Source organism: Leguminivora glycinivorella, chromosome 17 (assembly GCF_023078275.1).
Source record: "Leguminivora glycinivorella isolate SPB_JAAS2020 chromosome 17, LegGlyc_1.1, whole genome shotgun sequence".
In the NCBI taxonomy this organism is placed as follows: Eukaryota; Metazoa; Arthropoda; class Insecta; order Lepidoptera; family Tortricidae; genus Leguminivora; species Leguminivora glycinivorella.
In genome coordinates this window covers 2,314,673-2,328,239 of record NC_062987.1, presented here as the reverse complement: position 1 = coordinate 2,328,239, position 13,567 = coordinate 2,314,673, and the positions used below count along the sequence as shown (strand labels likewise).

The 13,567-nt window shown below is 37.2% G+C and overlaps 1 protein-coding gene across 1 annotated transcript in view; it reads left to right on the top strand.

The window, feature by feature from the left end:
* The window catches only part of LOC125235125 (interference hedgehog), a 142,815-nt gene extending 130,321 nt beyond the window's left edge, over window positions 1–12,494 (top strand). The window contains exons 14-17 of the mRNA XM_048141559.1: window positions 4,645–4,848; window positions 5,170–5,362; window positions 7,830–7,924; window positions 8,481–12,494. Coding sequence (XP_047997516.1) covers window positions 4,645–4,848; window positions 5,170–5,362; window positions 7,830–7,924; window positions 8,481–8,600 — 612 coding nt within the window. The 3' untranslated portion in view covers window positions 8,601–12,494. The remainder of the gene's footprint in view (window positions 1–4,644; window positions 4,849–5,169; window positions 5,363–7,829; window positions 7,925–8,480) is intronic.
* Window positions 12,495–13,567: the final 1,073 nt, after the last annotated feature.

The following is a 13,567-nucleotide window of genomic DNA, read 5'->3' as shown; positions in this document are numbered from 1 at the left end:
TTGTTTATGTCTTCTGTAGAAGTCGTAAGTGATCTTCATTCTCATCGATGGGTGTGTTTTGGCTAGCCCCCTGAAGAACGCTCTGCATTCTTTTTCGTCGTCTGCTGCTTCGATCGTTTCTAAACGACGCCTGCACTCTCTGAGATTGTTTCTAACTGATGGGTCCTGTGGGTGTTGTTTACTTTGAAATTTTGCCTTTTGTAGATTTGTTAGTGCCTCTTTGCGTTCTGTGGAGTAGTTAGGTTGATATTTTAGGGTCTTATTAGCGGCAGTTTTCATGATGTTCATGATGTTGTCCCACGGTAGTGGCATTGTTCTCTCCGCTCTGCTTTTCTCAGTTAGATCCATAAGGCAACCTTGGTATTCTTTAACTGTTGAGCTGTTTTGGAGCAGTTCGTAATTAAGGGTCCTGTAGTTGAATTCGTCGGTTATCGTCTCGTTGGTTGTCTGATAAGAAACTTTCTTACGGGTTAAACCGTGTCTTTGTTTCAGATTACCCCATATCATTTTGTGATCAGATAAGTGTGTGTACTCCCCTTTGATAAAGTTAAATATGGGTCGACTTCTTGCGTCTGTCATTATATGGTCGATTTGAGACCTTTTCTCTCCTGACCTCCAAGTCAGTTTACAGCTTGTCCGTCCAAAAGAAGTTTCTAATCGGAATTTCTCCCTGCGAATCAGGTCTAATAAGATTTCCCCGTTGTCGTTAGTCTTTTCATGAAAGAGGTTCCTGCCTATTAGTTTTTGATCCCGAAGTGCAGTTGTGTCTTTGAGGCCAATGTGAGCGTTCAAGTCTCCTAGGATGATAGGTGTTGCATTCTTTGGTTTCTTATCTAACAGTTGTAGAAGGCGTGTTAGGTCATTGGCGGCGGCAGACGCTGCATTAGACCAGTGGGTTGTGATAATAAATAGTGTGTGTCCGTTAGATGTGTCTATTGAGGCCACCATGTTGTTTGTGTTTTCTTTTGACCAGTTTAGCTTAAGCCCGGTGTTTTTTCTGATTAGTATGGCTACGCCTCTTCTGTTGTTGTTTCCGCTAAGATTCCACGTGTAGTGTTTTGAGTCGAGTGTGCCAGATTTGAGATGTGTTTCTTGTAAGCATGCGATGTGGATTGACTTTTCTTCCAGTAGTGAGTCAATGTCACGTTTTTTAATTTGTGTCGCCGCACCTCTTACGTTCCAAGTGGCCACGTTTATGTTTTCTACATCACGTTTATGGGTGGCAGGCCGCGGTTTGGTGCGGGTAATTCTGTAGCCGGTCTTATCGGGTATATCTTCTGGGGTCCCAGTTCCAGCCGTAAGACTGAGATCGTTATGTGGTATATTTCTCGTTAATACTCCTAGATGGCTTTCAAAACAGTCGTAGTGATTGCCACTAAAAATAAGGCCTATATTACCGACCGCGTCATGTGGTATGGTGGGAGAAAAGCATGCTGTTTCTTGTGGAGGGGATCCCTGGAATATTTTTACATTTATGCTATAATAATCAGCCGCTGCAATTAGTATATCGGTGCCACCCCATGTACCATCTACGTATTGTGATTTTATGTAATTGTCGATTTCTGCGTTTTGCGCAAAGGTGTCCAGGTTGCTCATGATTGCCATATGTATTTTAGGGTCGTTTTTATTTTCTTCCACATATCGCGCGAGATCTCGTCGGATTGCCTGGTAGTCAAATGTTAGGTCATATAGGTCGTTTATTTGGTGGGCTAGTGCGCGGTATAGGCAATTCCCGTCGCCTTGTATCTTTATGATTTTGTTATCCATGTTGGGGCTTGTATTTGATGTTGCAGTTGGCGTTGCTAGAGTATGCTGTGGGGAGGACTTATGTGTCTAATTTATGTTTAGGGTTAATTTCTTACTAATGTGTCATGCAGTTCGTGCAACTTAGTGTGATGTACTTATATGTTATATTAGGGCTAAGTAATGTTTGGTTGAATTATTATTACTAACCATTAACTAATGAACAATTTAATTACTGATTATGTTGACCTAAACAACATTAAAACTAGAGTTCAACTTACAAATAAAAGTGAGCTTGTACCAAACTACGTATCTAATTACATAGAACTTGGGTTATGCTAATTAACTTATATAGTAAAGAATATAATTAAGTGTATAATATTTGCTGTGTGCTTATAGAATTAAGTAATGTTTATTAGGTATGCAGTACTTGCGCTTTCTGGGATTATACTGTTTTACAGGGTATGGTGTGATTTAGGTTATTTTTCAGTAGTGTGCAATGGCTTTCGGGCCTTGTGGTGCCTAATTAATATTTATTTCTGTTTACTAACATTAGTTTCTAACTGTGTGACTGCGCCACGATTGAGTAGCCCGTTGCGTTTTTTATGTATACTACTTACTTATGAATGGGTAGTACATACAGATACAATTTTTTATAACTGTGATATAGCTAACGTTCGAAATGTATTTGTATAGTTATCCTTCTTCTTTGACTCGTAGTTTCCTGTTCGTGGTGTAAAGTTGTCCAAGGATCCCGATTTTTTGGTGGGAATAATTACAGTCTAGCGAGTGCCCCGGGGTAAAGACAATACGGCTCAATGCGAGTCAGATAAACAACCCTGCATGAATAGAGTTTTACGTAATTTATCGTTTATGACCGTGTTCGACAGCAAAGTGATGGCTGGGGCTGGACGCCATATGTGTGCGTTTCTACTAAGGAGTTGTCATCGTTTTTTTTGGGGGAAATTTATCCTTTTCTTTAATGGGAAGTTATTGGTTTGTTTTATGAGTTGGGTGCGCAATGTGTTTGTTATTATGTTGTATAAGTTATCCAAATTGTTCCCAAGAAAGGTCCGGGTTTTTTGTGCTTTGAATCTTGCTGTTTAGTATTTCCGAATGTCTGTGTCCGCGGGTGCTGCTATTATGACTTAATATGAAGCTTGTACTTGTATGCTTAATGTGCCTTCCAGGCTGCGATATCTCGTCTCGGAAGAGTCCTTCGTTAGAAGGGTACAAGAGGTATGGTACCTAATTGATATTTGGCGCAAGGTAATGTGGTGTGTAGGCCTAGGCAATATTAAGGCTAACGTAGTTATTAGTAATTACTACACAAGTATACCTAAGAAAACATTCTTACTCGGAATTAAATGAAATAAAGATTAAACTATACAAATTTTATACCTACGAGATTTATTTATACCACTTGAATAACAAATTACAGAACTACGGTGGTATTAATGCTATAGATTACCTAAAAATAATTATGAAATAAATTATGCTAACTATACCTAATAGAAATTAATGTTGTAAATTTGGAAACGTAATGTGCAAATTATTATTTTATGAATAGATGAATAATATTGGAAAATGAAATGTTTCATAAGGGTGTTATTAGCTGAAGTATATTATAGGTATGGACACTGGACAGGTATACGATGCCTATGAGGTTTGTCCATTAAGTAGTATGGTCGCGTTACGGGTGTACAAATAAGTTAGGTACTTATATGTTAGGTACTTAGGAACAGTATGTATACTCCGGGTGAACTAGGCATGTATAATAGTTGTAGTCGGCTGGTTGTGGTGTATCACCCCCGCTATGTCTCTGTACCGGTTCGTTTGTGATATGTACGTTGTGACTCGTGGACCTAGTGGACTGAGTATACTGCAGTACTGGTGTTAGTGCTAAGGTCTAGCAGAGATGGAACGAGCTCACCAGTTTGGTCATGGAGGTGTAGTTGGCAGCAGCTGCTGTTCCTCGGCGTTGGATCGTAGGCGCCGGGCGCGGGAAAGTTGGCCCGGTCTGGGAGAGCGAGAGTCACACACTAGGCTAGTTCGCTGCTAGATCTGGTGTCCCTATAAGTTATTGATTTAACACTGTCCCTAGGATTGAGCCACAGACACTGTAGGAATGTAAACACACTGCACAGTCGTAACGCGGGAAGAGGTTCGTGATTCTAAATAGATCTAACACTGTCTCTATAAATGAGGTAAATCTAAATGATTATGTAAATAACACACAATACACTCGTAACGTGAAACCTATAAGCAACTATTTGTGCAATTTGGACGCGTAAGGAACTTGGCGTAGGTTGCGGTCGGCTAGTTGTCGCACTTGCCACCCGTAGGGTTATCGCGGGTTCCTTTGTTTTGGCCGAGGTTTTACAACTTTGGGCTCTCGGGGGATGCGTCCGTCTCCCACGGCGTGTCAGACAAGACTCCAATGTTATATGTAGACATAGACAAGTTTTATTCAACATCACATGAAATTGCTACAAAATGTATTACATTATATTTGTCGACATAAAAAACTTAAATTATTCACGCGAGATTAAATTATACATGCCATGTGTGTTGAACAGGAGCTTGCCTCGCATAATCTGGTTTTCAGGCAGACCCTTGATATATTTATTGCCCCTTACTGCTGTTAGTCGAAAACCAATTGGCTTGAAATTGTACTGATGTGTTGTGTAAAAAACGTATGTAAAATAAAAAAAATAATAAAAATGGTAGAATGCTGTTACGGAGTATTGTTTGCAGTGATGTGTTGAAGAAGGTATTAATAATTATATATAACGTCACAAGATCGGTATGCGTGTAGGAAAAATTGCTTTTTATTTAAATGGAATAAATAATTTAAATATAAGATTAATCGAAATAAAAATATTTAATTTCATTTGATAGTGGTCGAGCGGCGGTGGAGTAGAAGCGGAAGGTTTCTACGTGTACTACCGCGCTGTATCCTCCGCGGGCAAATACGAGAAGGTGACGGTGGAGGGGGGCGCCACTCGCGTTGCCATCCTCGGACATCTGGCCCCCGACACGGCTTACGAGTGGAAGCTACAGAGCTACACAGCTCAAGCGCCGTCAGAGTTTAGCAAAATACTTGTAAGTACCTCCAAACATGCATCACTAACAGACCACATAAATGAGAGAATGTGACCGTGGAGAGGGCGCCACCCGCGTCGCCATCCTAGGCCACCTGGCCCCCGACACGGCTTACGAGTGGAAGCTACAGAGCAACACCGCTCAAGCGCTGTCAGAGTTTAGCAACATACTTGTAAGTACCTCAGGGTTAGTGGACTGTCAACTGTCATATTCCATATAAAATGGTGAGTTAACCCTCCGGTTAACGCTCCATTTTCGTTGGTGCAAGTGGCCCTAAGACATCTTTATTTAGGCACCTATCTAACACCTTTCCTTGTCCAGGTCGCAAAAACCCTGCCCAACCCGAGTGTAACGAGCACAACTACGGAGCGGCAGACGGAAGACCTGAAGTCAGGTGGCAAGGCGCCAGCGGCGCTGGTCACCGCCGGCGGCGCCATTGGCGCTACTGCGCTCCTTGTCATCCTGGTCGTCACCTTGCTTTTGTGTAGGAGGGCGAGGCGGCTACCTGCTAACAGTAAGTCCTTCTAGACTATTTTCAGTTTTTGGCTTTAGGTGCTCGGCGGCGATATATGTACTTATACAGGGTGGTCCAAAATTACTTTGACAAAGAATAGGGAAATGTTGAAATAAACCAAAATAGGTATCGAAGTTACCGAAAATATTTTTTGGGCCTATATATATTGTATATTTCTACATACACCATGGATATTTCAACAGCATTCGTGTCTATTTCGCAAGGTTTGCAATATAGACCAATTGTGTAAAAACATTTTTCCAGATTCATAAACTAGATACATTTCAGCCTACTTATGTACGTAAATTCACCGAACTTAAAACTATAAACTATAGTTTTTAATCAATGTTAAAACCCTAGCCCGTTTATTGATTACAAAAATTAGGATATTTTACAAGCTATACGTGCAATAAGTTAGATGAAAGTCATACTAGAGGTGCAGCGGCATATCGTTAAGTTTTTGTTCTAATATTTGCGTTTGTACTTCAAAACCAAAGGAGGATATTTTGAAGACGATCCGATTTATTTGGGCAATAATTATTAAGGTTTCACATTTTAATTTGTAGGACAATCATTTGTGTAAGGACAGAAAAATAATTACAACAATAAACGTTTGTCAACGCATTTTTGGGCCTTTACCACAGATTAATAATAAGCCTTTACCGTGAAATATGCCAACATTGCCCACTATTTACGAAAAATTGCAAATATTTTTAAAAGTTCTAGTTGTAGTGTGTGTGTGAAATTTAAATATTATTTACTGCAACTTTAAAATGATATGAATTCGTTTTTTCAGAAATATTTATAAAACTATGTCATACTGACGTTATAAATCAGATTTTAAGAAATCTCTTACTGCTTTTCATTTTGATATGGTTGTAGAGTGGCCTAGGGTTCCAATTGCTTGACTGTACAGTCAACTACACTGTAAGTACGTGCGTGTTTGTGTATTTCACGAATAAATTACTATTATCTTTATTTGATATTAGGTATAGGTTGGTATAGGTAATGTAATTAATGTCTGCAAATATTGAAAGTCTGCTATTTCATTTGATGATCATCCTCGTAATTATTCGAAATTTACGAGTAAGTACATTATTTTGTTGTCTAGCTGAAGTTAGAAAGGTCTCTAAATCTAGGCCCTATTTCAAAAATGTGACCGGAATAATTTCTCGTTTATTAAAGGTATTCCTAAGATCAATTTTCATGCATTATAGAATCGATTAAAATAAGAATATATTTTATTCGTGAACACAGGCAAGACAAGTTATTCATTATAATAAAAACAGAAAATATGCATAGGTAGGAAATAAGTTTCACAATTTAATATAAATCAGAATTAATATTACTAAGTGGTATTATAATAGCCTTTGCGAGTTTAAAAGACCGGTCTTCACAAACAGAAGCCGTTCACGAGTACGACGCATATAGGTATCTCAGCCATCGCCTCCCTCAACCTTCATTATACTTACTCGCTTGAATTCTACCCCCTGTAATATATGTATGATCGTGCGTATTTTTCAATTGTCCGAATGGGGTGCGCCAAAGTTTATATAAAATTGTTATATAGATTATTGGTAGTCCGAAAATGTTTCTCATACAATTTTACATTATAACGATCATTATTTATATCAATTTTATGTTAATAACTATCGTAACTTCGAATGACTTATGTTCATAATGTCATTCATCATAAATACGTTTTATACTAATGTTTATGTTTATATACTTATTGATCATAACGATTGCAAGTAATATAATTTATCGTTATATTATTTTTAACAGAACAGACATCACATGTGACAGTCCAGTTAGGTGCGACGACGAGCGTAGCGAGGAGGAGCGTGTTAGGTTGACCGTGAGCGAACCAGAAAATAATTTTTAATGTAAATTGTATATGTCACTGTAAAAGCTTCAAGCGCGCTTCTATAAATGGCACAAGTTTTTCATAGAACTTCCCCAAAACTTTTTAAATAATTTTATGATGAATGATTTTCTTAAACGCAAAATTATGAATGTTATTAAATATTTGTATAGAATTTATGATTAAAAATTTTCGACTAAATGATTATTATGAACAGTGATAGTAGTACTGTTGATAATAATAAAACAAAATTATGATAAGTAAAATTATGAGAAATGATCATTCGGAGCACAAATCGGTATTAACAATAATTTTATAACAAATAATTTTATATGAGCCAATATGGACCCGTACGAATGACATAGGACGGGTCGTCTACATCTCGCGGCGACATAATCTCGCGCTAATCATGTGTAGTTGTGCACTGTAGCAGCACATAATTGCCGCGAGAGTATGTCGCTGCGAGATAGATCACACGTCTTCTTCTAACTGTATCAATGACATAAGGACGGGTAGTCTATCTCGCGGCGACATAATCTCGCGCTAATCATGTGCAGTTGTGCACTGTGTAAGTTGTAACGACTAATTTTGCATTTGTTTCAGAAGAGAAAGGCTCCGGGCCTGAAAGTGGAGGCGCTAACGGTTACATACCCGCCAAGGTGCCGATCACTATCACCGCCAACCCGATGCACGCTGAGGTGAGTACACTTGTTGACCGACGACGTAGGTCTACCGTTTAACTCGGTTTGTTTGTTCTAGCCCTTTCCAACTGACGAAATCGAGGAATAAATTTTAAATTTTAATGACATAAATGTTAAAATTGACAATTATATGTTAACAACCCGCTAACAACCTCACGATCGTATCAATTCGAGTGTAAAGGGTTAGATATGTCCTGATGTTCTCCTCTACGGGTCGCATTTCTCAACCGGTTCCCGGAAAAATTTGTGACCATATCCTATAATTAAATGTTTATTTTCGTCAGTCCAGTTTTTGAAATGTTTTGATAATGTGGAAACGACCATTAAAGGGCCAACACGCCAATAGCGTGCATGGCGTAATACCATCGCGACTTGACTGTGATAATGACATCAAGAACTAAGTAGCTATTTTTTTTACTTCCCAAACTGCATCTCATGGAACCACTTTAGTTACTTTCCTACGTACTTAAATTCGTAAGTGATCGGATTTAGTAAACAGATTCTCGACGTGTAATAGATTTGAACCAGTATTTTAAAGTGTTTTCATTTCCAGAGCGGCGATGGAAGCGTAGAAATGTCGTTCCTACACAACAACAACTGCGGCAACACGGCGGGCACCGACGACACTCTGCCGCGGACGCGGAAAACAGTCCCCTCGCGGCAATACGTGTGATTTCAACTGGACAGTATACGCGCAGGGTACAAATTTAAAAACTCACTGTTGACAGCAGGGAGCCACACTCTCGCTGCAATATTGAGAAATCGGAAATGAAACTTATATGAAATTAACTCGCAGGGTCGAAATTTGGAAATTTTACTGCTCAGTTGTAAACCTAAGTATTATTAAACAAATGACTCTCAGTGATGGGTGATTAGAAATGGACTTTACTTCTATACGCATGCGTACATTTTGTATTGTTGCCTTATGAGAAAAATCTACCATTTTGGATGCTCGTAACACGAGATGTTTATACACGGTGAAATAAAAAGGACCGTTCAAATTTTGCATAGTGACTTTTGAAGTCATAATGAACAACTTTTATTATGAGACCAATGCTGAAATCGCGAATAAATATTAGGCTGTTCCATAGAAATGAGCGGCATCGTGACAGTCGAAATTAATGATACTTACAGCTAAATTTCTTTTCGCGATTTCAGAATTGGTCCCATAATAAAAGTTGTTCATTGTGACCTCAAAAGTCACTATGCAAAGTTTGAAAGGTCCTTTTTATTTCAGCCTGTATAACTAACTTAATTTTTCACACACGGTTGAAAATTGAAATTTCAATCTTATGACTGTTGCTTTAGTAGAAAATTTTCTACTAATTTCAACTTCATTGACATGACTCAGACTTCAAATTGTAAGTATTCAAATGGTCGAAATTTGTCAGTTTTGGTTTTGATTGTTAGGATTTGATGTGATATCAAATTCTTTCTTTTTCAGACTTAAGAGAGTACAACATTATATTTAATTAAAAAAATAGTGTAGGCTGCGACTGTTATAATAAGATTTCCATCTTATTTTAACTATGAATGGAATTTCGGAAAGAAACGATTACTGTATTCATATAATTATATCAGTTTACCTAATTACGAATATTTTTACAATGTTTAAAAGTAAATCGAAATTCAGTATATACGTTAAGCTTAAAGAATAACTCACGTAACTCACGTTACACAGGGCAGGGTCCGGGCCGAAACTTTTGGCGCCTTGTTTTCTATTGTATAGCATCATGTGATCAAATGTCACAGAAAATTAAGGCCTTTGCCCGATCTAACGTGGGTCCTTCTTATATAAATCCTTTTTAAATTATATTCTTAAATGATACTACAAAAATCGTTGATAGAAATGTTAAATTCCGTCTAGTTTAATAAATTTTTAGAAATTGCTAAACTTGAAATAGTTGATATTCATTCTTGAGGTATTCTTTTTCCGTATTTTTGTAAATTTTGTTACATTTAATCCCGTTTAGTGGAATTCGTTCTAACTCTTGTTGAAAAATATTTTAAAATCTAAGTACAAGTATATTATTTTTATCCTTAAACAGCGGACGCGGAGGTTTAAAATTTAATAAAACAAAATTTAATCTGGTTTCGCTGTAATAAATGTTAGGTTAGTTTAAGCGGGTTGACGCAGAATACACTGAACGTGTTCAAAATTGATTTCAAAATATAGGTTCCGAAAGTTGTAGGTTAATGTAATTTCAAGTTTGCCACGGGGCACATAATATCTACTGTTGTAATATTGTTCGAATCTATCGCGTTTATGACGACACTGAAACTAAATTATTATTGTTAATCGTTAATTGTCATAAGACACAATACATAATGTAATTGCATAACAAAATTGCCACCCACGAATCAGTGTTTGGCAGTAATCTGAGTAAAAGCTGCTAAAAATATATCACACCAAAACAACACTATTATTATGTATAATCTTACTAAATTGTCTGCTACTCAATAATAACCTCACGATTGAACCAATTTTCTTTAATACGAGCCTTTAAAGAATATTTACATTACACTCATTAATGTCTTCGAAACATTGACTTTTTAAGCTAATTTTACTCTAAATCGTTTGTAATTTTTCGTAGGTACGACTCTACATGAAAAAATGTGTTCCAATTTTGGATGAAATTTGCCTCATCGAAAATAGTCTCTCTAGGTAGCATTGCTTATACATAGGGCAAAATATTGGCTAACCGACGTGTCTATAAGGCGTTCCGCTATTTTCATTATGTATTATGTAGAGACGATGCACGCTAAGCCTTAAACATTAAAATAATTAAACTTCGAAGACGCTAGCCTTAGGAGTATAGGATAAAAGGACCGTTTTATGCCTCCTACTAACTATTAGCAAGAACAAGAAATGAGTTTGTTCCGCAAGAGCTATGAAAAGCCGCGCACCGAAGTTTAACTTTACTATATGAGTTCGGAACTATGTTGAGAGGAGTTCTTGTGTAAAGCCAGTATTAAGTGACCTACACAGGATTCGTTTCTACTAATAGGTACAGAACTATTATTGTAAGAACGTTTTCATATTATTACGATCTGATATCGGAAGTCCGTTAAGATCAAAGGGGGTGTACCCCCTGAAACTGGGTATTTATCGTATAAGTTTATGTAAACGTTTTTTGTCATGCATGTTGACATTAATGCAAATTACACGATTTTATACATTTTAGGCATAACTGTTTGATATTATTATTATTTGGTTATTGTAAAAATAGGAGCGGAGTTTAAATTATAGGTAAATGATGTAACTCCGACATTCAATGTCGGAGTCGGATCGAATAATGTGTAAAGGTTTATAGTATATCTCGCCAGCGCTCGCTTCGCGTTCGTTACATTATCAGGAAAGTGTTTAAGTTCCGTAAGTACCTAATAAAAGTATAACGCTATCGTCGAACTTTTCCAGACGGTTAGCAATGATTTTTGGGTCCCTTGAACTTAATTATGTCCGCTGGAAATGTGTGCATAAATGTCAGTTCAATCTGTAAAATGACAGTGTGCCATTTTCTATCTCGCTATTACACTTCTTTAGGTATTTTGTACTTTTATATTTGAGCACTTTTATTATGGGTCCTGCGACGTGACACATTTTTCTTCATATAATCTTGTAAGGACATCTTGTCACACCAATGCGTTTAGAGCTCTTTATTAAATTCGAATTATTATTAATTAATTACTGATAACCAAGGGTATAACGGAAAATAACAATGAACGGAAACGAAAACACAAATATCGCACACAAATTACGGCAAAATCGTATTAAGTATTAAAATAATAATATTCATTCAATATGATTCACATAAGGTAATAGGTACGAGAATATTATATTCAATACAAATAAGCGAAATTACACGTTCTTTGAATCGAACGGACTGCAGTGAAGTCGATTATTAACAGAACCAAACGTTACCCGATAAACAACCCATTGAATGGTTTGTTTTCGGTTTTATAAATACCTAAAAGTACAAAGTACCTACAATGAAAGACAAACAATACTTAGACCATGTTGCTGGGTTTATAGTTCATAGCGAGAAAGTCGCGAAAGTTTAGAATGATTCACGGTTATTTTAATAAGACTTATATATACCGTGATTACCTTGATTACGAAATTCCGTGATTACAGGGGTCAGTCACGATTTTATGGCATGTTCCATTTATTCTCGATGCAAGTTTTAGTGATAATCAATCCCTAAATAAGTGTACTTTCCCGATATACATATGCATAGATCTTTTTATTTGCAGCTATAGTTCAAATAAACACTCAATGAAGTCGTGACTCACGTTACTTTTACGTTGATTCACCCGTAAAAACATCGCACTAACACGCAAAAGTCGCGAAATGTTTGTAATTTTTGGTACAAGTCAGTGTTGCCAGACGGAATCTGAAGTATACAGTAGAAAAATGAATAAAAAACCAGTAGATCGGGAAAAAAAGCAGTAGACTACAAAATATAGTGAAAAAGAATGAAAGAAAAATTATACTGTGACACGAACACGGTCCTGGAACTATTTTAGACTTCTCGCGATTTCAAATTCATGAAGATTGGCGTTGATAGGTTTTGGAAAAACATACGAAGGTCATTTTTGATAAACTTTTTTTCTTTATTATCCATGATCAAATGTTTGTATGAAAAAAAAAAAACCGAATCAGAATCCGGCCACACATCAAGAAAAAACTTATCCACACTAGCGGCCCGCCCCAGCTACGCATGGGGATTAAAAATGGTTATACATAGTAAGTTATCCGTAAAAGATAGACATATGCTTTCGCGGACTTTTATGTAAACCTATGAGAGATACAATATTTCGCCATACAGATCATGATATAGCTCAAACGGTTTGGGCAGCGTTTTCGATTAAGGCTCTCAGAAAGTGGGATTTTGTCCGACTTGTTTAGCAAATATCGTTATATTTCAAACAAAGTCTCAACAAATTATATGCTTAAATCTTCCCCAAGAATCACTTATTCATAGGTGAAAACCGCATGAAAATCCGTTCAGTAGTTTTTGAGTTTATCGCGAACACGCATAGACAGACGCGAAGGGGGACTTTGTTTTATAAGGTGTAGGATGCATTCAATTGATTCCATTCCTATTCAGTATCGATGGGGCAGTTGCACAAATAAGAACTTTTTCTCAAACTTGCAATGAAATGTTGTCGGGACTATCCGGTGAGCTGAGTGTAGATAATATTTCATAGTACAGTTTACAGCAAAAAAAGCCTGCCTGTAAAGCACCCTCCATTTGTTTCTAAACGTCAAATGCTGACACTACACCATAACATTTAGTAATCAGAAAAAAAAAACATTAATAGTAGGTACTAATGCACCTGAATGTCACCATTTAATAAGTTACCTAAGAGTTAAAAAGAAATTTGGCGCGGAATTAGAAGAGTTTTCTTTTTGCCTAGTAGATGTTTTTTCATATCATTGCAAGTTTGAGAAAAGTACTATAATTACATGCCTCGCCGTGAAAAGGGCTTACAGGCTTCGTATCACTATCCTACTCAGATGGATATACCTTTGACGACCTATTTGACGACCGGTCTGGCGCAGTCGGTAGTAACCCTGCCTGCTGCGCCGCGGTCCCGGGTTCGAATCCCGGTAAGGGCATTTATTTGTGTGATGAG